Here is a 27,324-nt window from a genome sequence, read left to right as displayed (position 1 = left end):
CCTACAGGACACAGCATCCAGACAAATGAGACAGATACATTTTGTCTATTTAATTATTTGAAATTACTAGTTGATATAAAATATTAAAGAAATAAAATAAAAAAAGGCTGAAGTTTGACTTCATTTACTTGAAAGTGGACGCATCAAGACAACAATGCACGCTTTAAGACAGTATACAGGCTTTACAGGCTTACATATACAAGCCTCTGGGATTCAGCATCATCTAGCAGATATTTTATTTTTTTCTGTTAGGATTTGTGTCTGTAAAGCTGGAGAAACAAACATAGAACAGCTACATAATTCAATGTCAAATCGATGAGGATATACAAAACGTCTGCGACAGAGTACCTTCAACTTTATGACATTGCAGGAAAATAAACAATACCACTGACACAACTGTACAACTAAAGGTTACAGGATTGAGATGCCAAGAAACAGCACTGTAAACAGAGGCGCATAATAGTAAAGTAAAATGTAACACCGCTTGCTGTGATCAGTTTAAGACACTATGCCAATTTGGCTGGCAAGTTGGCATATTTTTCTAAATGGATCCATCAAAATTGAAACAAACAATGCAGTACAATTACTAAGATAATGTGAAACTTCCAATATGTTCAGACATTTTTCAAACTAAAAAAATGTGTCAAACAAAATCTGTGTTTCTAACAAAAACAAGCCTACTCAAATGCCCGGTTAACAGTTTCTTCCTTGAAGAACATTTCTAAAAGTGTTATAAATTGAATAGATATTTTTCTATTTCCAGGACTATTGCCTGTCTCAGAAATGCCCAGTAAGCCATCTTTGGATGCCAAAATGTGTCCCACCAAGTTTTTTAAAATAAATATAGGTCTATGCCACTATAAGGGCACAGAACCCATGAAAGTCTTTAGTCTTCTGAGAGTTCTCTAAGATGGTTCCACCCTCTGGATGTCTAGTCTTGTCTGCCCCGTTTTCCTGAGGCAGGTTTAAATGTCTGTTTTGATTTTGTCCAGAGAGTTGTCGATCTTTGTGAGAGTCTTTTTAATGCGCAACGCCGTTAATCTGGCTGATGGGTTCTGGTACCAGCACTCCTTCATGAGTTTAGCCATAGAAGTCAAAGTCTGAAAATCAAGAAGAAAAACATAAATGAATCAACATGTCCCAAGTCAACAATGGAATTTCACTGAAAGCTTCAATTTGTGGATATAAAAATCCCACAGACTTGCTCTTCAAAACTACAGCATGTAACTCCAATATTGCTTTTGTAAGCCAAGCTCGTTGATCAGCCTGGAAACAGTACAGAAATATTTTCCTCTAAAGTTTTTGAGCAGGTCTCTCCCAAACAGAAAAGGGAAAGTTTGTGGTGGGAACTCACAGCCGTGGATCCATACAGTGCTTTAAGTCTACTACTTCTTTCTTCGGGCTTTAAGTGCCCGAATAAGCTGCTGAAGATGACAGTATGGCTTATTTATAGGCTTGCAAACTCACAATTCCTGCATTAGCTCAAACATTGAATCCGACAAGGATGTAGGTGAAGGGCCAGAAGAAGGCCGACACAGACTGGGACTGCAAGGATGAGCATACTAGTCTGCTTTTGTTTCTCATGCTACTGCTATTTTCATTTCCACAATTTGCAATTTTTATTTTGTATCTTTAATTCCAATCTGAGCATTACTTACTGGGTCTGAGAACCATCTGTTCGGGATGTTGGGCCTCTGCTGATCCACACACACAACCTTCTTCATGTCCTCAAAACTGGGATCACTTGGGACCACGTCATGAAATGGTGGCTTGTAGTCTTCTACAATGCCTAAATGTGGAGTAGTGAATATGACAATTTCATTTTAAAATACAGATTCTATAAAGTTTTGCAAAAAGAAGACAAAGCTGTGTTGTGACATAGCTGTTTGTTCATAACCTGCTTTAAAGTGCAGCTGTGGTACAAAATAGAAATGTGAGGTTACTGGGTCAAGGGTAAATCAATATCAAGTGTTGCTGAAAGCCCAGTTCCTTTTACAGTATAAAGCAATACACCTATTTAACGGTGAAGGGAGGAAGCATGTTGTATTTCACCTAAGATGCTTTCAGCTTTTCTACAAAGCACAGTGTGGACGTGGACACGTGCATCAAAGCCACAACATTCTATCAATAGCAGAAAAGCTCAAGTCCAATCAATGACCCTGTGTTAATTCTGTTCACAAGATTTTCTTTACCATTTGAACACTGAATCTATCACCGTTTTTTTGAATTTATGCTTATAGGTAATGATGTACAGCTGTCATATAGTTAATCTTGGCAATGTGCAAGTCAAGTAATGGAAAATAAGTGATTTAAGAGAAACACGGCTACAGGCAAAAAAAATATGCTTCTTTGCAGGGCTCACAAAGAACCTAATGTGCACATCAAATCTCCATAACTTGTTGTATGGGGCTGTGTGTTAAGTGAGGTGATTGGTTAATGTTACAAAGATGCAAGGAAGGATCGTAACAGAAAAAAGACAACGAGGAAAAATAAGAAACAGAAAGGGAGATGGAGCAGATAGGAGTGGTTAGCAGACAAAGCTAGAAAATATCAACAACATGACCATTTTCTTTTCTTTCTCTTCACGCAAAAACAGAGTGCAGTGATGTGTACACACTAAGGTTATTTTACTTTCTGTTCAGGTGATATTATACTTCTTCAGTAAATAAAAACAATATTGCTCCCTACTGGTATAACACTCGCAAACGTGTGCAAATGTAATCTGAAATACGTTTGGATAAGCATAATTCCACTTTAAGATGAATGTAACATGCTGGGTAAACACACTGACCATTGCTGACTGTCCTCCTGGCAATCTCCCAAAGGACAAGGCCCAAGGCCCAGATGTCCACTCTTTTGTAGGACTCAAAACAATCCATTTGAATGGAGTCGTCAAGCACTTCGGGGGCCATGTAGCGCTTTGTGCCAACTTTAGGGTTGTTTCCCACATCTAACTCATTGGTGTCTTGAAAATGCATGACTGCCAGACCTAACATGGAAACACAAAAAGACATGTAACATTTAAATTCTGCTTGGAACCACGATTTGCATCGGAAAGCTCCAAGATGAACTGAAAGTGAAACTACCCCTTCAGTATCGTTGAAAAAAATTGGATTTATGAATATGAAAATAATTTGCAACAATATGTCTGCTACCTAACTGAAAGTGCATGTGAACTGGAGATTTGTGTTTTCAAATCAGTTATGAAAACTGTCCAGTGAATCACACATCACAAGACTCAAAATTTTGTTGATACCTGCATATTTTAAACTGAGATTGATGGTCTATTGTAGATAAATGTAACATACTGCAGTGAAAGTTACAATAATCAAAACACGATTTTAAGTTAATGAAGAAAACAATGGTGAGGAGAAAACAAATTGCATTCGATCAGCAGGTTTAATGCCGAAACGCTACTTACTCATTGTAAACAGTTCTGCTCTCCACATACAGGATGTTGTTCCAACGAAAGAACAACTCGGACGGGAGACAAACAACTAGGTCCCTGTTTGTCACAATAGCAAAATGCGTCATCTGGAGCAGAATTGATTACAACAAGCTTGTAAACATGTCAAGCCTGCCGCCAGGTTATGGCTCCTACCTGAACTAGGTTTTATTCAAGTATCTGCAAATGGAACACTGGTGTATTAGATGAAGTGCTCCAAGTTCTTCCTAATGTGTTTTTAGTTAAGAACAGGAAGGTACATTTAGCAATGGTTGTTCTTTCTAAATTAACAACAAATAAGACTAAGGGGATAGATGTGTGTTGAGCAGTAATATGGCAAATGCGTCTCTTATGTCGTGTTCAAGATGACAATATTGAATTAACCCCTTTGTTTTCCTAAGGTAGTTATAATCCAACACTTGTAGTGTTGCCCCATATCAGTACTTTAATAAATACTGTATATTACACACAATAAATAATTCATAGTTGTAAAAAGGCTCCGTGTTCTATCTTATTCAATCAAATAAATATACTAGAAGTTTTAGCCCTAATTTTATAAACAAATGTCCCTAAAATTCACCATAGTACGTGTATTTGGATACAATGGCATCTTCACTTCATTTAAATACATTATATTCAGGTTTGTAATCATTGGACCATTAGTTTTTAAATTTTAAAGCAAAAAAAAGTACTGTACTTAGGAAGTTAAGTGTGGAAGTATCAGAAGTTCAGAAGCACATAGAAATATAGCAAGTATTTATATCATATTCTGTAGATATATCAGTATTCTCACCAAGGTCAGCAATGCAGCACTGTCCGTTCTTTTTAACCAATATATTTTTGCTCTTGAGGTCTCGGTGGGCGATGGCTGGTTTGCCCTGTGTGCCGAAAATCTCAACATGGAGATGTGCCAAGCCACTTGCGATAGAGAGTGCCATGCGGAGGCAGCTGGATGCATCAAGGGTGCTGAGCTGGAGGTAGTCATACAGGGATCCCATCTCATGAAAGTGAGTGATCAGCCACAGCTGAGTGCTGGAGTTCCTCGAGGTCATATCTGAAGCTATGAAGCCTATTTTGAAAAATATGTATACAGTATATGAATGCAATTCATAAAATTAATCTACAGATGCATAATAGTATTTTACTACACTACAGTAGGATTAATAGTCAGTTATTATGAAGCAGAGTGGCCTATGCAAAGATACAGTACAATTATATTTACAAGTAGCAATCAAAACAAATATTTTGATGCCAAGTTTAATTAGCACCTAGTTACAAGTGTATGTCAACATAAATGATCTACACAGAACATATGACCTGAGAGCTGTATCAATAAGCTTAGACAGTAAAGTCGAAGTAAAGTCAATAGAAAGTTTGTTAGGTCCTGCTGCATGCATTCTCTCAGCTTGTCAGGACTGATATGCTTCATACCGAGGATGTTGTCATGTCTCAAAAGCACTGTGTTGTAGATCTCAGTCTCTCTGAACCATGACTTCTCATCTCTGGAGGAAAAGATTTTGACGGCAACACTTTCTCCCTGCCACTGTCCCCTCCACACTTCACCATAACGACCCTTACCTGGTCAAAAAAAAAAAAAAAATAGAGAGAAATTAGCACAGATGGGAAAAGATGTATAGAATATCTGACTGTTCTTGTTGTGCAGTGTTCACCATGTGTTGGGTTTATGACCCTGTTTTTGAACAACTTTAATAACCGTCTTCGAAATAAATTAATTCAATTAAGTTTATTTTACATTTTTATAACTTACAATTTAAGATAAAAAGAGAAAAATAAGATATATTACAACTTGTCAACTGGATGTATAATAGTTTGAATAGTTCCTATAGCTGATCTTGTGGTGTCTGTGTTGTCCTCTTATTGTGCTGCCCCCTAGTGACAATAAATACATTCATAAGGTTTGTACTTGGCATTATGTTGGAAGACTCTGCAAGCAACTATCGAATGTAACAGCATACATGGTGTAGAAGAGAGTTAATTTCTTATTTCAACATGAGTGACTTAACCTTGAACACTGATAACTATGGCAACATTTTTGTCCGTATGGAAATATATTTGCTGTTGGTAATATTTTCTCTGACACTTAACATAATACAACCAATCTCAAAAATAAAATTTGTGCAATTTTGGCTCTGGGGACTTCATTACTAGAACTGTTGCACATTCATTCTGGCTTGATGTCAGAATATCCTCAGTGCAACTGAATGTTTTGCAACACATATTTTGTTTAATTTTGGATGAAATACTTGCATACACATGATGCTCTTACAATAAAGATCCATCAGTCTTATAAAACTGCAGAGTAAAATTGTAATACATTCTGCATTATGGTAAGTAGTTCACCTGGCAAATATGCTTTTACAAAAACTGTATTTGAATGTTCACATTGTGCAGCCAAGTGCTTTGAATCTGCTCTGAGTCTTAAGTCAGGTCAGGACTCTTTTTGCGCCAGAGGCCCCTGTGTCAGCACAGTGGGAGCATCTCGTTGAAATGAATGAAGAGGCTGAGTATTGCGTATACATATGAAAACAGCCTTTACCAGGACCTACCCACACACTCGTTGAGTGTAATTTGTCGAGCAACAGTTCTCTGGACAAGGAACGGGAGTCCTGAGCCACTGCCTGAAGTGCAGGAATGATCCAGCAGATCCTGAGAAAGAGGAGGACAGAAGTAAAAAGTTAAGGGCTTGTGGATTTGAATGTACGCCATCTGAATGAAGAGCTTCGCAAAGGAATGCTGTGGAGCCAGCCTAAAAATGATGAAATAAGCAACATGTGGGACTCAAATGGAGACTAATACAAACAGGCTGCCTTTGATGTGGCACCCACATGGCCTGGAGGGGGGTGAGCTGTGTGTCTCAGAATACTGTGTGTATGTGGGTGTGTATCAGTGCTGGAGGTGCAGAGTTCCCCCTGCTGAGTAAACAACAGAAGTGCCACCACCTTTTCTATGGTGCCTTGTGTGGGTGCTGGAGATTTTATCTAATCCAAGGGCCAGACTCCAAAATAGGCGCAATGCTGCTAAGCCTTTTATTTTTAATCGCAGTTTGAAGACATGCAGCATCCCTGGGCTGACACAGGAGGGCAGTGCACAGCAACAAAATCAGCACTGGCTGTGCAAAACAAATGACTAAACTGGGAGGAGAGGGTGAGGAGTGAAAACAACAGAGAAGAGTGGTGCTTCAGATAAACAGATGCATAATGCATGAGCCGTCTAAGAGACAATTTGGATTTACTACACAGGGATACAAGAAGACGCTATAAAGTAAATTTTGTTGAGTTACTCTGCAGAGAGTTTTATTCCTTCTCTCTTGTGCAGGATTGTTGTTTGGAAAGTATATTCAGGCCAGAGCGTTAAGCAGCAGAATGCAATCAGAGGCCGAAATATCTTTACTATCAGAGACCAATTCTGGGCAGCAGGCTACAAAGGGGAAGGCATGTGTGTTTCAGTCAGATTTGCTTTTAACAGTCACACCACTATTTCCAATAACCCCTCTCATGGTGCTACTAAGCCAAGTAGCTAACCCCTTTTTAACTATTCTGATAGAAAAAGTCTGTGGCTCTATATTTAGGCTTATCATTGTATTGGTGGAAACAGCTTGGGTGATAGCCAACATCAGCCATTTCTCTCACTGAAACACACCACGGACACACAAACACACCAGAAATGATGAGTGTGTGTGTGTGGGTGTGTGTGTAACGGAAAAAGTCATAATTAAAGTTAAATGTGATGCTCTTGGATTGGAAGAGTTCAGACATGCTTAAAAATAAATTCTCTGTTCCAAGACCGCCCAAGAAATAAAGAAAGTTTAGATACAGATGGAAAATCAATGCTGTAAAATACATTAGTATTTTTTAGGACACAGGATGACAAAATGGAGGGCAACAGCCATGTATTTTGTTAGGGAACAAGCAAGCTTGTGAGCAGCTTTGACTGAACTTGATTACACAGTGTGTAGACCGCTGAATGTGCTGGGTTGTCTTTAAGACTAAACGCTAACCACAGGACTCCACCTAAACTCTGGATTAGCTTAGCAGGCCTCAAAGCATTAACCACTCCACAGAAAAAGCCATTCCTCACAGACTGAAAAAATAACTGAGAATATACAAAAGAAGTTCTAAAGTATAAGGATTTTTAAAATTCCAGCAAGAGCTCCACCCACCCACACAGTTCAAGCATATGTAGCCATTTTGCATTGCTTTAATGTTTTTACATACCACTGCTGACATTGTTCTATTCAAAAGTACACAAAGTTCAACAGGGATTGCTTTAATTTCATCGTTTATGGAAACAGAGCTTGCACTTGTTGACATAACAAGATAATAAGCACCACAGCATATTAAGGTTATAAAATTACCTGTGGGTTTCTACAACCTGCCTTTATAATTGTATTACATGTACACAGATAAACCTAAGGAGTTAACTTATTTTGTGTCCCCATTTAGTGATTTAATCCTTTAATGTGACTTAAAATGTCGGCTTAAAACAAATTCAACTATGTTGTGCAATGTAACACCAAAACAAGACCATCAGAACAATTAAAGGAACTACGATGAAGGGAATTACATTAGAAACCCAACAAGTGGATCAGTTTTCTTATGAGGTTGCATGGAATATTGTTATTCTTTGTAACTTTAGTGGCTATACTGGCCATTTTAGAAAAAGGATACGTGTTGTACATTTAGATAAAAACCATGTGTTCATGCCATCATGTAGCCATTGTATATTTTCTTGTTGTAAGTACTGCAAATGTATACAAGGATTAGGTGGAAGTACCCCCTAATCCAACGGTGTTTTAACTCATCATGTGAATCCCCCCAAGTGGACACAACACATCATTTTAGTAGGGTTTTTTTTTTAAACACAGCTGTTATTGGTGGCCAGATTTGCAATTCAGAGCAACACTGTGCGAGTCCTATAACTCGCATAGTATAACAGCAGCTCTCACACTGATCTTTGTAGCTTTGTCACTCAGGAGATGCTGACCTGTTTAAACACTTGTGCTTAAGGCAACTGCATTCATTCAGTATCTGCAACTCACCGCCAGAGTACTTTCCCCCACATTTGATGCTAGAAGGCCATCAATAGTTCCGTATTCGGCATCTCGTGATGTTAGTCTCTCCATTTGGTTGTGGTGGATGCGTCTAAACACCAGGATAGCAATAGCAGAGATGACGATAATGATGATGATGGGTGCCACAATGACGAAAGCCAGTGTGGTTATGCTGTAGTTTGGCATCTCATCAGCTGTAACAGAGAGAAGAATTGATAAGGTTTGACTATTGAATCAGGTCCTGATGGTGCAGTCCTTAAAGCTTTGACTTTTAAGATTAAATTGGTCTGTGTATGAGGAGACTGCCTACAGCTCCTTGAAGAAAACAACCAACAAAAGAATCCTTTTAAATTATGGCATGATAACTTACGATACAAGATGAGGTTATAGCATTTCGATAGAAGGGAAAACTGTTTTCGGACATGCATAGTTCTGCAGCAGTCTGCAGACCTTACGAAGAAGCCAGTTAAATGTGGGGGTGCATGCAACACATAGGCACCATTGTCTGTATGCACACATGCACACACAGACACACGCGCGAACGCACAGAATCTCATCAGGCCAGCCTGAGGAACTGACGACCATTCACACTTTCCAAGGGAACATTCCAAGGGAAAGAGTGCTCAGCTCTGCCTCCACTGACAATGATCCCCTTTACTCAACTTGCATAAGCATCTCCTTCTTCGGAATAACTAGTAACATATTCTAGAAGCCTACCAGACAGAAATCAAGCACTAAGGAAGGGATGCAATTAATTAGCGGACTTAAAAAAACAATTTGCATTATTTACATGATTTACATAATTTCTAACCAAGGAAAAGTCCAGTTGACATAATTCAACCTTCGAATTTACATAATATTTGCATTTCAGACAGTGGAGAAATGACTGGCAATTTGGTAATATTTTTAGCAAAAAATGTAATACCATAATACATAATAGGTATGGGGTACATTTTTTTAACACAATTTATATCTACTAGGACCAGAAAGACATGCATTGCATATTAATGTTTTGTAGGTTTAAATAGTGAATATACAATAGACAATTCCGGTAAAAATTAAAAGATAAAGAAGACAAAAAAAGGGCAACAGTAACTCTGAGTATAGATGCTGCACTATTCTTCTTTCACAGGTGGCTTCAGCCTCTGGGCTCTTGTCAGCCAACACTGACAGCTTCCAAGAGGACGGGGGGACCAAGTGGACCATAACTAAATAATATTCAAAACATCCCTCTAGTTGCTCACAGTGTTTCCCATTTCTGCTTCATGAGATGCCAGGAGTGTGGCCACACAGATGTGTAACTCCAGCCAACAGAAACCATCCAGAACAGCCATGGCAGTTTCACAGCCAATGGCATGGGGGTCTCAGTAGAAAATGATAGAGAGTAACAAACACGTTGGTAAAAAGTGCAGTGACATATAACCCAGATGGCCATCGCTGTTAAAGAGAGATTCAGTCTAAGAAGCATTGGTGGGTAGCTATTTGATCTGAGTACAGCGAGTGTAGTGCAGACATAAACAGATGACACAACGATTTATCTCTAATATAGGGTAAATAAACTGCTCGCAAACTTTACTTATGATGCATTCTGAGTAGGATAATACTGTACCTTTGACAGGCAGCTCCACAGTGCTGTTTATGTTACACAGGTGCCCGTGGCAGCACTCCACAATCTGGTCTCTGGATGGAGGGGTCTTGCAGGTCAGTGTGCTCTGTTCATAAACCTTAAAGCAGCCTTTCTGGTACACCAGGGAGCCAGCATTGACAGTCAAAGATGAGAAACACTGGTGGCCCATGCATCGATTCCCTGTTACACATGAGCTGCCCTCACACACACACTCATGCTCCTCTTTGATCAGGGGCTTCCCTACATCCTCTGTAAAACATACAAAAAGAAGACTGTAAAGAAGGAATCCTCAAAAGATTTCTGCATCACTACAAACATGCATGTTGCTTTTTATGGTGTTCGAAAACAAACATTCAAATATAGTTAACCCATGAAAGGATATTTTGAGAGATATCAGTTTCAAAATGCAACTTTTCCACAATTTTAGGTAATAAAAAATCTTTGGTGAACAGCAGCCAAAAGAAATGTACAATGTGTACAAAGTCACCTTTTCCTGGAGCTTGCACAGTGACGTTCATGTTACACAGATGGCCCTGGCAGCACTTGACAACATGAGTCGATGAAGGTGGCGTGGCACAGGTGGCTCTGCCCTCCTCGTCGTCCCTCAGGCAGCCCTTCTGTTGGACTGCCACCCCATCACTCATCTTCAGAGAGGAAAAACACTGCTGGCCTGTGCAGCGATGGTCACGCTCACACATGCCGCCCTCACACACACACTCCTGGTCTCTGAGGACTGGTCTGCCAGCAGACAGTTCTACGTCTGATAAGAGGAAATAGAAATATCGAGAAACCATTAGAGCAACACCATTAGTATTCCATTAAATTAAATGGCATTCACTGGCATCAGAAAAATGCAGGTTGAAAATGTGCCTTGGTAGGCCATACACTGAAGATGCCCCTCAAAAAAGTTTAAATGTATCAATCAAGCAATCATCAGTCAATCAATCAAACACTTTATGAAGTGCTTTAAAAGCAAGTAAACCAATAAACATCCCTAAATGTACCAATTGATAATATTTAATGAGTTTCAGTGTTAAATATATCTGTGTTCTGTACACAGGGAATTTCTTTCAGTGGCCCACCCCAGCCATCTAACCTGACTTTTGATGTTTTTGTGTGTTTCATTTAAGTTTAGCTCAACCTTAGCAATAAGGTTTCATAATATGAAATATAATATAATGTAATATAATATGATATTTCATAATATGAAATTTTATTATATTCATGTGTTTAAATAAATGGTTCAGGAGATATTTGAAACACAACTCTGAGTGCTAATTGCAATACAGCATGATAACTGCATGATGAAATTTCACATAAAATATTAGTAGGCTTGTAAATTGAACTGCTTCCCTCCAGCACAGTTATCTGCAAAGGATGGGCTGCCACAAATATATTCCCACACTATGGATGACAGGATGTTAAAATGACACTTTACAGAAAAATTAAGAAAGACTCAATGATGAGCTTCTAGAAAAAAATAAAAAAAAATAAACGGTTACAGATTAGGCAGGGGATTGTAGTATCATAATACAAATATCTGACCTTTCAATGGTGACTGCAGGGAGATGTTCATGTTACACAAATCCCCATAGCAGCACTCTATCATTAGGTAAGGAGTTGGTGGGCTTCCACAGCTAAGGGACACTTCTTCATTACCCACAAGGCAGCCCTTCTGAAGGGTTGATGTCCCGTTTAGTATTGAGAGAGAGGTGAAGCACTGTTGGCCGAAACACCGGCCCCCAATGCTGCAAGACGATCCTTCGCACATACATTGAGAGTTGCTCACACTGCTCTCACCTACAAAAAAAGAAGAAGAAAAAGGCAATTTCAGAACACATAACAGTTCATTTTTGAATAGATTAGGTGAGGCAGAAATATGCCCACTCATGTTTTGGTATGATCAGTGCTTATCCCTCTAGTATAGAGCACATGGGGAAAAGTGTGGCTTGTCAGCCTAAAAAGCCACTTCCACTGCATTCCAACATCACTGCAGTTGTTTAAAATAACACAGAGACAGCAGATAAGAGGGAGACAGACTGAGGAGGGGGGTGGTGAGAGAACAAAAATTGTGTGAACGTTTGGTCTGTGCATGTGAGAGACTAGAGGGGGACAGACAGAGGCTGAGAGACTGTGTGTATCTTAACAGAGTAGATGAGTAGGGGGAATACACACCGGCTCTATGCATTCCTTTTTTCTGCACATACTTAGGACCCCCAATGACATAGTGTGACCTACTGTAGTCTTGCTTTATTGCACCACTTAACCAGATTCCATTTTATTTATGCTTGCAGAAAACTCCCCTCCCTTTTAGCAACAACTCTCTTTTAGGTCTGATATGAAAAGCTTTCAGAAAAGTGCGACAAGATGCTAGGAGAGGGGGATGCTTACCTTCCAAGCTCGAACCGGGGAAGACGAGGATGATCAAGACCAAAACATACATGTCCCAAGACATCATCGTACACCTAAAAAAACAAAACAAAAAATAAACTCACAACAAATAAACAAGTGCTGTCTGCAAAAAAGTAAGAGTTGCAACTTTTATACTGATGCGTTAGAGTACCTTTGGTATTTTTGTAAATCATCTTTTGGGATGAAAGTTAGTGAGATAGAAGACCAAGAGAGACAGAGACCAATAACTGCGGTGTATTCTGTCAACCTAAGAATAATAGAGAGAGCAATTTAAAAGAGGGAGACCTTTTCTTGTTTTTTTTTTTTTTTTTAAAAAAGAGTCAACACCAAGTTTAAAATGCTCAAGTAAAGTGGGTCTCATGCCTTCCTGTTGTCCTGGCAACAAAGCATTGAGTGGCAAGCAATGGGGAGACTGGTGCTCTCCTATTGGCTGCCTCTGTGTGTGCTTGTGTGCACACTATGTCTGTCTCTGTGTGTGTCTGTGTGTGTGTGTGTGTGTGTGTGTGTGTGTGTGTGTGTGTGTGTGTGTGTGTGTGCGTGCGCAGGCGCATGTGCATGTGTTGGAGGCACAGTCTGCTTGGCAATGAGGGAAAAGAAGGAGCAGACAGACGTGAGAGGAGGGGGAGGAGGAGGAGGAGGAGGAGGAGGAGGAGGAGGAGGAGGAGGAGGAGGAGGAGGAGGGGGAGGGGGAGGGGGAGGAGAGGAGCACAGCAGGAATCTGTGTGGGTGCCCAAATACTATCGTTTAGAGACCTGGAGACAGTCTAATCCTTCAATATTTAATATGTGTTTTAGAACCCCCACATACACCATGCAGTTATGTTTGTTTGCTTTATTCACTGAATGATTTTAACATACCACCAGTTTAACTCGTGCTGTAAACTCTAGGGAAGAAAAATTCCTCCACACTACCCTTTGTATACTGATAATATATGAGTTTTGTGGCGACATCTTAGCCTAGAGCATGCCCTGTTTTGCCATACTAAGCACCAGGAGCTTTTATCTTGGCAGCACGCATGTGTGCGCCTGAATGCATCTGTGCCACAGATAAATGACCCCCACCTTCCCCACCTCCAACCCTTTGTGCCCATCTCCCTGACATAAATGATTAAGCATGTAATGTTAGCATTAGCCCAACGGCGGCATCTGTACGGGCGGCTCACACAGACCACACGCTGCTGCTTTAATCAGAGCACAAAACAGAGGCTGCCACACAGAGATAATCAAGGGCTCTGTATGGTCCTCTTGAACCAGGGAAGAGGGGAGCGGCAGTGGGGGCAGGGAATGAGCAGGAGGGCATGAGGAGGTAAGGGAGGTATAGCCAGTGGCCAAACGGGGGACGGTGGGTCAGAGAAGGGCAGAGAATGAGCCCAGTGTGGGAGACACATAAGCCAGTGTGAGCCGCTATAAGGAGGTAGGCTGAATGGAGAGAAATGGGACAAGGAGGTGTCTAGTGTCAACACTTTAGGAAGAAGGGCACCATGCTGGCAAGGGACGCTTGACTGAGCCTGGGTGACGCCAGGGGGCAGGAGGAAACAGGACAAAGAGATAAGCAGAGCAGTAGGAGACAATAGTCTGGAGCCCTTAAAAAACAGATTGCCTGAGTGGTTGTCTTACTATTGAATCAGATTTTATTTGTGTAGAACGACAACAAAAGAGCACAATATTCTCACTCACACCCTGGTGACAGATCAATAACTCACCGTAATTAACTAAGTAAAGCATGTCATGAGGCAACAGTTATGGACCTCAATTACTGTGGATAAATGATTTGCTGCATTTTGTTAACATTTACTGCTAAAAGCCCCTCAAAGGATCACTGAAATTATCTGTCTCAATTCATCTCTCCCATGCAGACACTTTGTCTTATAAAAGCTTTGTTAAGCCGTGAGCTCCACACTGATAGTGACCAAGAAACTAAGTAGTCTTGTTATGGTTTAGCTGTTGTGTACCCAGCAAATATTTCACTCAGTGCTCTGTAAAACCTGAGGGACTCTTGAATCATCTTGCCTCCAACATGTGTTTACATTTGTACTGAGCACATGCAAAATCTACTGTAAGTACCTCTGTTTATAGTTTATTTTACATAATGCCAGTAAGCAGAAACTACTCCACATCCATCCACAGATAAGCTGGTAATATAATAGCTTTGCTTGACACACAGAGAAGACTAGTTCTGATATTGGACACCTCTGAAAGAATTTTTGGGAGAGACTCAAGGCCAGTGTCTGCAGAATCGATTGCGATCTGGACAACTTTATAGCACTATGTGAATATGTGTGCGTGTGTTGCAGCCCTCGATCCCTGAGTATTGAATTCTCTGGCAGTGTTCCGTAGTGTGTTCACAGAGCTGAAATCCTGCCGTGGGTGTGATTTCATTTCCTCCCTCTATCTATCTCAACCCCATCGTTCTTTTTTATTCCTTCTTCCTTTGTCCTCTGTTGTGGTGCTGTAATACGAAACCAGTTCGAATACCACATGATAATTACTAATTAAGATACATTTTCCTGTGTTTTGCTGTTGTTGGAGCAACTAATGTAATGGTGTGCTCACACAGCTCTATTGCACACAACAATTTTACAGACGACTAAAAAAGTGTCCTTCTGTTTTATAATGATGGCAATTCACTCCTTTAAACTGTTTTTTTCCGGCTATTGACACACCAGTTCAGTTAAAACACCATTAGCTCCATTCTTCCAATGTCACTGTCTTGAGCTGATATTTGTAAGTCTTGGTAACTTCTAATCCAAATAACAGAAAGTAGATACTCCCCTCCCCTCTTTCAACATTTTAAACAATCAGCAATAATGACAATATTATAATGCAGAGTATAATGCACATAGTGTAGGCCACTACCATAAGTATGTAGTAGTATGTTTTGGCACAAATTCTTGCTCTGACCACAAAAATGTGTCTTTAAATTGACTATTTTGTATATATTTATGCTTTTACTTAAACAAAGAAAGACTTTTTTTCCACTACGATATTGGTGGAATACATCAATTGTATGATGGCATTACAACCTCTGAGATCCAAAAGCACTGGCCTTGTACATGCGAAAGACCATATTCCCACAGACATTAGTGCGGCCACTATATGTACAACCCAAGGGAAATAGCTGAAATACATTTGGCCCAGTGAAAGGCCTGTGAGAGATTACTCCTGCTGACTGCTGCTAAAGGAACTTCAATGTTACCCTGCATATCAAAACTTCCTTTTTATTACACTGTTTTCTCCTCAGACTATTTCCAGTTATTCGAATGAAAGGGGCTATCTAAGTGCGCATTTCTGTAAGCACCTGAGCACAGCTTTAACTGATAAGATTGAGATTATGAAAAATACTACTCAAATTCTGTGATTAGTACAATTATACCAGAAAATGAGGCATGCAATGAGTTATGATTATTGAACATGTTGCATTTTAAAGCTGGTCAAAAAACAAAATTCTATTAGCCTATGTGGTTGCTTTTTTTAAATTTTAGTCTGTTTTGTATTCAGGACAAGATGAAAGAGATAATTAGACTTTGTCTGATAGGCATAAAGTATCACTGAAGTTCAGGAAGGAGGAGGCTGGGAGCCTTGCAGGAGCTGCTGAGTCATCATGCTGGCAACAAGAGAGACAAGAAGTGGAATCTGTGTCTGAGCTGGCAGGCTGGCACAGTTACCATGGCACAAATAGCCTGGCCACCGAGGAAACTGCAGCACAGGAAGAAACAGGCAGAGTGGGGCCTGCTGTTCGTGTCCCTACACCCGTTCCTGACCCAGGCCGCCAAAGTGCCAGCATGCCATCAGTGACACACAGATGGTTTGCTCCTAGGTGGATGTGGGTGTAATACAGACCAGAGGGCAAAAGTCATCTTCTTTGCAGCAGCCCACATTCATATTCACACTGCAGCTTAGAAAATCAACACATTCACCTCAGTGTAAAAAACATTCTCTGCCTACAGTCAAGTACTACACTCAGGATGACTAGAACTAAGAAAGAAAAAAGAATAAAAAACCTTTCACAACAAAATTGACAACATCTACTATTTTGAGGGAAATCAATCTCACACTTGATACAACAGTGTTTAGGAACTGGGTAGCCTGTGGGAGTGGAATTAATCTCACCTTAAAGTTACAATGTGCAACTTAAAGCTATCACTAACATTAGAGTGCAGTGCTGTCTTCTCTGCTCCCAGCTCTGATGCAGCTTTGTTTTGATCGTTCTGCAATTCTCTGCACAGCCCTTTACTTAGTCGTACAAAACTTACTGATCAAGCAGAAATCAATGCTTTTCTCTGAGTGGTCAGTAGGGCGAGCTTCACTAAACACATTTGAAAGCAAATATCTTTGCACCACTGCCATTAAGGATATTTCTTTTAGAAAAAGGTTGCATACTGGCCCTTTAAGAAGAAGTCTACACAGATTCAAACATTAATACTCTATTTTAAATGATATTTGACCGTCTGAAAAGACATCCCTGTTGCACTTTTAAAACTAAAACCTTCCAAAAGAACTAAACATTATTATTCCTTATTATCTCAAGAAATGCCAATTACAGACTGTTTTACCCCTACCATGCCTTTAACTAAAGCATCTTAGGACAGACTAATAGGTCCTGTCATCTAGGGCATCTGTCATCTGTCATGGTTGTTCTATAGTTGGCATGTGGCTTAAGGTCCCTACTCACTGAACTGTGGGGTATCAGCAATGTTGCAGATCAGTGCATGTCATACAGTATAATATGGGTCTAAAAAAAAAATCTTGGTAACGTGTCTGCGTCACGCTGTATGATATCACTTTTGGGGGATGTGAGTTTGCATGATGAATGCCTGATGAAATGTAGGACTGCAACGTAAATAGAAAGCAAAAGCAGAAACATATTCCCAAAGTCTACATATGCTGTTAATTTTTCTAGTGGTCCAAAACTGGTTAATGATTTTCATAAAAAAGTGGGAACGGATTAATAAGAGCCTCCATTATTAGAGAGCTGCATTGCATTCCCATCACTCTGATTACTTTGGGCTCCCTCCTCCAGGCTCTTTGAGAGCATGTTGCTGGGTAATGAGTGAAGTATTTATTTTCCCCCTAATAACACCTTTTATAGCAGTTTAACCCTTTTTTGTTTTACTTGTGTGTGCAATTAATTGCAAATCAGCACGTTAGGATCTGAAATGCAAAATTTTGATAATAAAACCAAACTCAAACATTACTGAAATTATTTGATATACAGGCAGTGCCAGGATCTTCTGTGGTGAACAGTGAAATGTAAATTGACCCATTCCTAATATCCTGCATCATACGTTCATATGGACTTAAGTAACCAAAGGTGCCAAAATTGTGTGGCATTTGCAATGGTTCATCAGGTCAGGTAAACACCGAGAAAGTTTCTGGAGAAAGGTAATTTCTCTGAGTAACCCGGTTACTTAACTCCATGTAAACGCTGTGAATGTGAGAAATTAAATCAAATGTAAATGCCAGCAGCTTATGTTCAATTCTGTCACACTTTCATTGTAGTAGGCTACAACATGCTCAGCAGGGTTCTGTTCCTACAGAGCAACCTGTGATGTTTGTATGTGTGCAGGGTGTAGACCTAGATCAAAGCAATCGGAGACAACAGTTGTCTCTTGTTCCTAATGTGGTCCCACCCAATCTACCAACTGTGCACCAACAACACTGGACACCCCCCCCCCCCCTGCGCACACCCACATACAAAAAAAATAAATAATAATAAATAACATACTATTGAATCCACACATTTAAACTAGTATTTTTACACTGTTCTAATCTAATAACAACCAGATGCACAAGTTTGATTTGTTCTCAGACACTGGTCAGAGTGTTTGAGAAACAAAAGAAAGCCACACAGATGAAATGTCCATAAAAATCTTGCTTTAATGGTTATTGAATTTCTTCTCCATTGAAACATCCAAGGATAGCAGGTGCCTATGGTGCACAGATTAATTGTAATTTCGGGCTACAGGCTAATTAAACTTCATTTGATTGACATTAGTTTGAGACACAACATCACAAACAGTTTTTGTGTTTGTTGCCAAATTTTCCTCACGGGTTTGTGCTGGGGGAATTCTTGTGAGATACAACTATGACAAATTTGCAGCTTTGCGAAGATACTGTTAGCTTGTGTTCCATGCAGTGGTCACCAGAGCAGTCAGACATCCACTTTCACATGACCACCAAAACATCTGAAACAGCCAATTCAAACAAGCCCTCAACTATGTTTGCCAACTGTGGAATGAACAAACGTTCTCCCTCCAAACGACCATCTCACAAAGTTCACTACTGTGGGGCAATACTATTCACAAAAGGATACCTTGATTTGTATCACAGTACACTCATGTAACCCCTTCTGTCTCCATGACAGCGTTTACATGAACTAAAGTTTCTTGGATAATCGTAGAACAGCATTTATACAAACTTAAGAAACCTGGTTACTGGAAATCTGCGTATACATGCAACAAAGGAGTAATCTGATGTTCCCTCCATGTCAAGACTTATTCTGGGATCCTGGTGTAAAGATTTTAAAGGCATATAAAATGTTGCTTTCCACCTTTTGTTTGTGTGTTCATGTAGCAGCAAACTGAGGGGGAAAGACAGGAAAAAGGGGGGGACACACGCAGCGGATCCACAATGAGAACTGTCTGAATTTCTACTTATTTGTAGAAATAATAATTCACTTGCCCCTGAGGTACTTTGCATTAGTTTTATGTTTTTATCAGACTTTAGGCAGACTTAGAACAAAGTCACCCATTTAATGATCTCTTCTTTCAAGCTTTGCACTCTGCAGCTTTTTGTTGTGTGGGAGAAAGCTAATTAGAAACCTCATTACGTGTATATATCGCAGAGTAAACAGCCTTCTCCAACAGAAATCTACCTAGTTCCCTCATCCCCTACTCCAATTTTGTAAACCAGCTTTACTGTTTACATGACACTTAAGTAACAGTCTGCTTTCTTGGGAAAGCTGATTTCTTAACTCCATGTAAACGCACTGCATGTAAAACAAGTAAATTTGGCAAACTGAGCAAAGAACTTTGCAGAAACTCAAAACTTAGGGATTATTTTCAGTCTTGATTGATACTGCTCAGTTCCTGGCTACAGGTGTCAAGGGGGCTGCATGACACCCCTCACTTTGGTCAATGTGCCACACACATTGACCAAACTATTCCCCACCATGATGATAATCTCTGAACAAACAGGCAATGCTCTGTAAGGTGACTGACCTAGACCATCACATCCTGCTGCCAATAAAGTGTTTGTGGCCAGGAATTTCCTGATCTTAAAAAGACCAGGAAACTCTTTTAAGGAAAAAGACCCGAACCAAACAGTTTCTCAAATACTTGATGATAAAGTCAGAAATTTAGATGTAATGTGTAACAGAAGCAGGAAAATACTACTGAGTTTAGCAAAAAAATTAGCAAAAATCTAAACATAATCAATGATTATTTGCTGTGTACATGCAGATATGTGTGTGTACTTTTCCTTAATATAATATATTTTTGAAGGCTATATCACAAAATTTGTGATATTAATACTGTGATATTGATTTCAAATTGCCCAACCCTACATGAATGACAGAACCAATAAAGGACTAAAACATTATAAATACCCCATTTGGCTCAAGCATGTGGAATGAGTTGCAAATTGATGGGACTTCAAGCAAGTCCCATCAATGTGATGCTGAAGTGCTGCCATCATAACACAACTACTTTATGATATTAACCCATGATCGAAGAGATGAAACAGATTATTTTTTTGATTCGCAGACAAAGTGCCCACACAAAATAGGAGCCCATGTCTGGGACTAGGGAATGAGATCAGAGAGAAGAAGCAACTAAAACAAAGCTATAACTTTCCCCCCTAACAGCTGAGCAATAAGACAAGTGCACTGAAGCAAGTGAAGGGCTCATAAAATGTGTATTGCAGACTGTCTTCAGTGCAGTCTGGGGTTAGTGTGGGGAGATGAGAGGAGCCACAAGCACTGCAGATCTATGAGTGTATGTGCATCTGTGCAGACAGTAGTGTCTCGCCTCCCTTCTCTCTGTCTCCACTCGTCTTCCTCATCTGAACATGGAACAGGGGGAATCAATAAGTGTGCAGAGCCACTAGAAGAAGAGAAAAACAAGCTGCCAAGCAGTAAAAAAAGAGACTAAAATCTGGCAGATACGCAGGCATTCTTTTATCTCATTCTCCTTTTTCATCCAACTTCCTGGGTCCTGCTGAGACTGCAGTGCCCACAAGACCAAGATGGTTCTTTTCATCATGTCATATGTTTGAGCTAAATAAGGCTGATATTATTAAAATTTTAAGGCTCAAGGATTTTTTTAAAGTATTAAAAATACAAAATAATACCACTGCAGTCAGAGGGCCTTTTCTAAAAAGCTGGACACAAGCACAGAGCAGAAGCAAAGTCAACCCTCATGCTGTGCTCCACTGCAGCCTGCTGCCTAATCTGATGCCAGATCTGTTGCTAGTCAAACTTTCTAGTAAGTCAGCACACATATGGCAAAAAGATAAAGGAAAGATGGGGGAAGGTTGGTTCTCAAATGCAAGACTTCTAGTCAAATCCAGTCGCCTTTCTATCTCACAGCTGCTAGTTCCCACATGCATACACACATTCATATAGCGTGTGTGTGTCTCACTCACTCTCTCACACACACACACACACACACACACACACACACACACACACACACACACACACACACACACACACACACACACACACACACACACACACACACACACACCTCCTCTCTTTATTCCCTAACTTGAGAGCCACCTACACGGAGGTGCGATGAGCCACAGAGTCTTGCTCAGACATGAAGCAGCTTATCTTGGTCTCATAACTGCAGTTCTGTTGTTAATGACAGACTAGACTGTATAACCTGATTCCACACAAGCATATAAACACACCACCTAAATCGAGCTATGTGACATGACCAAAAATATATTTCCTAATACAGTTAATTTCTCAACCGATTATGATATATATCATGATAGAGATTTTTTCACTTATAGTCAGTGAATTACAATTGGGTAGGACCAGTTTCATATTACAATTTGAATTATATACTTGTCAAAAATGTACTTACTCATATTTAATTAATTTTTTCCTTAGATCCAAGGCAAACTTTTAATCAACCATGTCACAAAATGTACATCATACTTATACGGCTCACATCCTAATATTATCTCCGCAATGTTTCTTAAGTAGATAGAAGTGAGACTAGTCTGTTGTGGGCACAGTTACCCACAGGCTGCAGGCGTCACCAATTTTTCCTCCAAAGGAGGACAAAGATTTGCATAATCCATTTATTCATTTACATTTTTTCATTAATAAAGTGACTGACATGCAAGAGAAGCAAGTAAAAACATATGCAATGGTCAAAGTTGTTTTACTAACATTTAACAGGTCAGAAGATTTCTTAAAGTTGCTAGTAGCTCCTGCTAGCCATTCAGCAGGTATAGCTGTGTCGATAGCTAAAGAAAAAAATAACAAGAATAGTGATAATAGTTAGCGCTATGTTTTCATAGATGAGCACTGCACTGCATCTTTTCATCAGAAAGATGTTTAATGCCACTTCATTTGCTCAGTAAAACATTCAAAGCACAATCTATTTGTATTCATTCACCTTGACTCTGTGTGTTTGTGTTGCTACACTGGAAGAAAGCTGCCTTGTACTGTCAAAGAGTGTGGTTGCAATGAAATGAACATTAGAGCATTATATGAAATGACAGACGTTTTTCTATATACATCATCATATTGCACAGCCCTACGCCCAAGACCTAAACACTCTCTCAGGGTTTTTTGGAGAGTGCTCTTTTCTTTTCCTCACTCCCTCCACTTGCATATTGTTCCAACCCAAACTGCCAGCTGCTTCTGACATCCAAATTACTGTGCACACAGAAATGACTGCTATTAGAGGTCTACCCACCGCCCCACCTCCCTCCACCAAACCCTTGCCTCATGTTTTCTGAATGCTCAGACCACTGTGGACAAATTATATACTTTATGGCAATGAGAAAGAACGGCTACAGCGATGTACTGATGCAAGGCCAAGATATTTGCAGAAAAAGTTGAAAGTGGAAATGAAAACTTGAAATAAGGCCAGTGTGAGCAAGTCAGAAATACACAATTGGAAAGTTATAACAGTTTGTGTTAGTAGTAAAGGGTTAAAAATAAGGCACCAACAATTTCCTCATAAATTATTCTGATACTTATAGGAAAGGAAGTGAAAATTTCCCAGAGCCCAAGGTGATGTCATCTGATAGCTGGTTTGTCAAAATCCCAAAACCCTAATATATACAAATTATAATGCAGAAAAGAAGGAAGGAGCACTGATGTTTACTTGTGTCTTTGTACCTCAAGATAATCTAGCTGAGCTTACTAGTTTTGGGGACTCAATTGATTTTTCCTTGATTTTTCACTTAGACAATTATAAATGTATAGGTCAACCAATTGAGCAGAATTTTAAATGAAGCTGTTAGCTTCACACATTACTCAGCTATCATATACTCATATACTGCTGCTATATGAAGAAACCAAAGTAAGTAGTCTTGTTTGAAGTTTTGATACATTACTATGTTACTAAAGTTTGTGTTTACAAGTTGAAATTTTGGAAAGTGCACTTATTTGTTTAAAATGTTTACTTGAAATTAGTGTCGCTATTTTTTGGTTACATGCAATGAGTTATTGCAGTTGTTTTTGCACTTTATCATGTGCATGATATTTTGACACCAAGTCCCGTAAGACGAATGTCTGAACTTGGAATTAAATGTTATGTACAATGTAAATATGTACAAAAATTGTTTAATCCAAGGTGAACGAGTAACTGTATATGGTAACTTCTTTGACTTTAATTTCCCACCTAAATCTCATTAAAAAAAACAACTTATATCCACCAATAACACTATAGGATTGAAAATTAAATTTCCAAGTATATCAATGATTGCCCTATAAAGGGTTAAACACCAATCAAGGCACCCCAAACCAGTCCATTGATGGAAATGGATTGTTATAGTCTCTGAGACAGAGATAACCTGATAAAAGGGCGAGGAACACATTAACACGGGCTGTTTGAAACAATTAAACTGCACTAAAGCCAAACAATAACCTTGTTGCGGACCAAGACAGGGAGATGGGGCTGAGGGCTGATCACAATGGCAGGGTGAGCAGCCACAATCAAGCTGGTGCCTGTTACCTCAGCTAAACAGAATCCAACACCCCCTGGAGCTGATCTATATCTTAGTAAAGGCCGACTGCCATTTCTTTATCTGACCACTATTGGCTAGACTCCACGAGACAAGCCACTGGGAAGACCGGACCTCAGAGACTCGTCAATTATGGAAATACTCTCCAGAGGGCTACTGCTAAAACCCAAGATAAGGGAGCAAGCCAGGATTTTCCACTTATTCTCATTGTATTTAGCCCTAAATCTGTTGCATGAAAGCTGGGTAAATTAAGTTAAATTACATTACTGTGGGGACTTATGATTTGAAGTTAGCCAGCTAAGATTATTCCTATAGATTTGTTAGCTCAGCTGTCAATCCTTTTAGAAATGAATGCGCTTTAAAGCCATTCTATGGTCTTCTGTAAATATGGTGCAACATTTAAACTATCCTGCAATAAATACTACAGATATATTGTCATTTAAATTTATTTTTAATTATGGCTAGTTTCATTTTAATGGTAACATCATTTTAATCATACATGTTAGTTACTATCGTCGAGTGTAATGTTTATGAAGACTGCTGCTCATATTTCTTTCAGAAGGTAATTAAATACACGTATTATTGCAGTTGAGTTTATTAAAAAAAATGGCTGATAAAGTGGCTAAGTTGATTTCAATTAGGTTTCAATTAATTTACCAAGCCAACATGTGGAACACAGGATAAAGTCCCATTCATCTGTCTACTCTTCACAATGAGGCAACTTCTTACACAAGGTTTGTTCTTTATAAAGGATAGATAGATCAGATAAATAAAATTGATTAAAAAATGTGTAGATAAAATACAATTATTTGAATTTACATTAGATTAAATTAACTAGAGAAAAAAAAACCTAGTTAAAAAATAGATACATTTCTGGACTATTTATATGTTTAGTCGGCCCACTATTGTCTATCTGCTACCCTTTCTACATATGAAGTTTCAGCTCTTTGTGTTTTCATAAGAAGCTGTTGCTCTGTTGCTGAGATGCATTCCAAATGAATTTGATCCATTTTTGCATCAGTGATATGTAATCGATCCTGTGGTCTATTCAAGAGGACAGCAAACATACACTCATCCCAGCTATCTACACCTGGCTTGACATAGCTTCACCTTCGCATCCTGGCTCGGCAGACGTGCACTGGATTAAATCAGGATGTGCTGATTAAACTAGGACAAGCCACAGTTTTTCATTTATCCTAGATTTCTTTATTCTACTTTTTGGGGAATATCCCCCAGAACATCAACCAACCACACTTGAATACAGCCACCTCAAATGTAATCCCTCAAACCTTGTCACAGGCTTTGTCACTTCACTGACTAGTAAACCTTCAGTAGCTCTCCATACAGTACGGGAGAAAACTATACCAGCCAGCTGTATCTCAATAATTTGTTTTAGGTATGTAAGCAGCATGTTTCAAACTGTGTGTCTTTAGTGTTTACATTTATTATAGAAGGGAAGTCTTTTTTTATTGAACAGTCTCCCATGCCAGACATGTATGACTGTCTGACTGTCATACATATACCCAGAACCTACCTTGAATGCATCACAAAAATAAAAGTAGCTGCATGCCTAATGCACAAATCAGCTGTCTCCCAGACATTTGAACTACTAGTGAGTGAAAAAACCGATAAGTAATTTAAATTAGATTTTGTGAAAAGTAGCACAATGAATTGATTCTGACAGAGTGCGCAACAAACCCATTCACACATCTTTTAATCAACACAATTATCTCTGAGTGTTTCCCAGCCAGCATTAACACCTTTGTAATGAAGTTTGCACCCTCTCATCAGCAGGTCTACCCGCCTTTTGATTGCTCTTGCAATCTTTTCACACGGTTTTCCTGTTCGGTGAGATTGGTCCCCAGGAGATAAAAGCATGTCACCAAATACTTTCCTCTTGTAATAGAATAACTTTAAATGTTTCATTTGCGTCCACTGGTTCAAATCTAAACAACAGACAGCAAAAACTCATACGATGTGTTCACAAATGTTTCTGGCTCTCCCACCCCTCAGCACCTTGATTGTGATGTTAAAAGTGCTCAGCATGAGATGATGACCCTCCCAAAGACGGTTTGAATGACAAAAGACTCAAACAAAAAGTCACAACTAGTTGCTATGTTGTGGGCTTGATGTGATTTTTGAAATTGTGGAATTGAAATTACAACCCCACAAAGTCGCAACACTTTTATCCTTAAAATATCATCCTCTTATTTTCAGTTTCCTGGCCTAGACAACATTATCTTCCAAAAACATCTCTGTGACGCGCCCTTTCAGAATAATAGTCTAGGGTTACAGTTCGTGATGGCAACTTCTGCTAAGCTATCAACGGATACTATAAGACTATTAATACAAACCATAGTAAATAAAGTAGGCATCCATAAATCTCTTGCAGAAAAATCAAAAAGAGGCCAAGAGTTTTACCAGAAAAGCCAACATTTGTGAAAGCACGTCACGAAGCCTTTTTTTTCCCACAGCAAACTCTAAATAAATGCGTCTACTGCCCCTATTCCAAAACCCAGTGGTTAAGGCTACACGAATCCACTTACCCTGCGGGTTATTCTCCAAAGTGCTGGCGCAGGTCGAACTAACGTTACTCTGCCATCTCCCGAGATTTCATCGACAATGCCCAATTTGTTTTCCAAAGTCCGCAAAACAGAGCCTGCAAGACCCCAACATTCCGTCCGTCGGTCGCCCTCCGGAGAAAAAAAGTGGCAGGTTTACTCGGTTTTCGAGGTCCAGACAGAGAAAACACGAAGATCCACTGTAGGTTTTCTTTCGTCGCGCATTAGCGCCGTCCGAGCTTCGCAAGTCGCACTCCAGCGGTGAAGCTACGAAGGCAGGACCCTGAATTGGAGGAGGAAGTTACCTTGCGTCAATTAACCCGCGGAAAGCGATACGATAAATAAACGCGCTTCCGGTCAGCGGTTTCAAAATAAAATAGCTTTCGTCTTTCTTTAGCACACTATGTTATAACCAGGGGTTTGGGTAAGAGTATAAGCTCTCTGCTCAGCCACGGGAAAATTAACGCCCTATCCTTCATTTCTTTTTTGGCTAAGAAAATATATTAAATAAAACTTCTTACAGCCTCGACATATCTGCTAAACAATGGTACAATGAAGTCTAATGTGGCCTCTTTACTGATGTCTGCACTTTGGTACAAATTTCCTCCGCTGCACGTCACTATTTAGCCACAATTTATGCTTATACCTTACTTTGAGCTGTTTCAAGGGGAACTAGTCTCTTTAGTCTCTTCTGCATTTATTTGAGAGCTAGAGCTTTGCCAGTTCACATTTTATATATAATGTCAGATTGGTTTCTCAGTTATTCCAATTTTTTCCATAAATATGTGCTATAAGAAAATAGTGGTCAGTACATGCTATAATGTTCCAGAGCTCAAGGGGATGTTCACAAACTTTTTATTTTAAGCAACTAAGGTGATATATTCCTAATAATCAATTATAACTAAGCATCAAATTCTTCTTATTTGAACCTTAAGTAAAACAGTTCACTAATGATCAAAATACTATTAAACTTTTCCAACCAACCTTTAAATTAATCA

The 27,324-nt window shown here is 39.4% G+C and overlaps 1 protein-coding gene across 4 annotated transcripts; it reads right to left on the bottom strand.

The window, feature by feature from the left end:
* Nucleotides 1–35: 35 nt before the first annotated feature.
* On the bottom strand, nt 36–26,623 carry LOC137133232 (activin receptor type-1-like). 4 transcript variants are annotated; one of them, XM_067516654.1, is made up of 14 exons: nt 26,312–26,623; nt 21,958–22,034; nt 12,707–12,802; nt 12,535–12,608; nt 11,689–11,943; nt 10,631–10,903; nt 10,126–10,392; nt 8,505–8,710; nt 6,013–6,112; nt 4,877–5,023; nt 4,239–4,514; nt 2,792–2,989; nt 1,659–1,789; nt 36–1,100 (listed from the first exon to the last, which is right to left on the bottom strand). In XM_067516654.1, coding segments are annotated over exons 2-14 (2,160 nt in total). In that variant the 5' UTR covers nt 21,960–22,034; nt 26,312–26,623; the 3' UTR covers nt 36–965. The 4 variants fall into 4 exon arrangements, with proteins under 4 accessions (XP_067372755.1, XP_067372756.1, XP_067372758.1 ...); XM_067516655.1 differs by lacking the exon at nt 12,707–12,802; XM_067516657.1 differs by lacking the exon at nt 21,958–22,034.
* Nucleotides 26,624–27,324: the final 701 nt, after the last annotated feature.

Source organism: Channa argus, chromosome 9, assembly GCF_033026475.1.
Source record: "Channa argus isolate prfri chromosome 9, Channa argus male v1.0, whole genome shotgun sequence".
In the NCBI taxonomy this organism is placed as follows: Eukaryota; Metazoa; Chordata; class Actinopteri; order Anabantiformes; family Channidae; genus Channa; species Channa argus.
The sequence above is the reverse complement of the archived record's forward strand: the minus strand, read 5'-3'. Positions and strand labels throughout refer to the sequence as shown.

Bases quoted from the DNA above. Each gene is read 5' to 3' on its own strand.
- LOC137133232 (XM_067516654.1), bottom strand. The intron at 11,944-12,534 runs GTAAGCATCCCC...CTTTTTTTGTAG, and splicing joins CCCCGGTTCGAGCTTGGAAG to GTGAGAGCAGTGTGAGCAAC. The intron at 4,515-4,876 runs GTATGAAGCATA...TTTTCAAAATAG, and splicing joins GAGACATGACAACATCCTCG to GCTTCATAGCTTCAGATATG.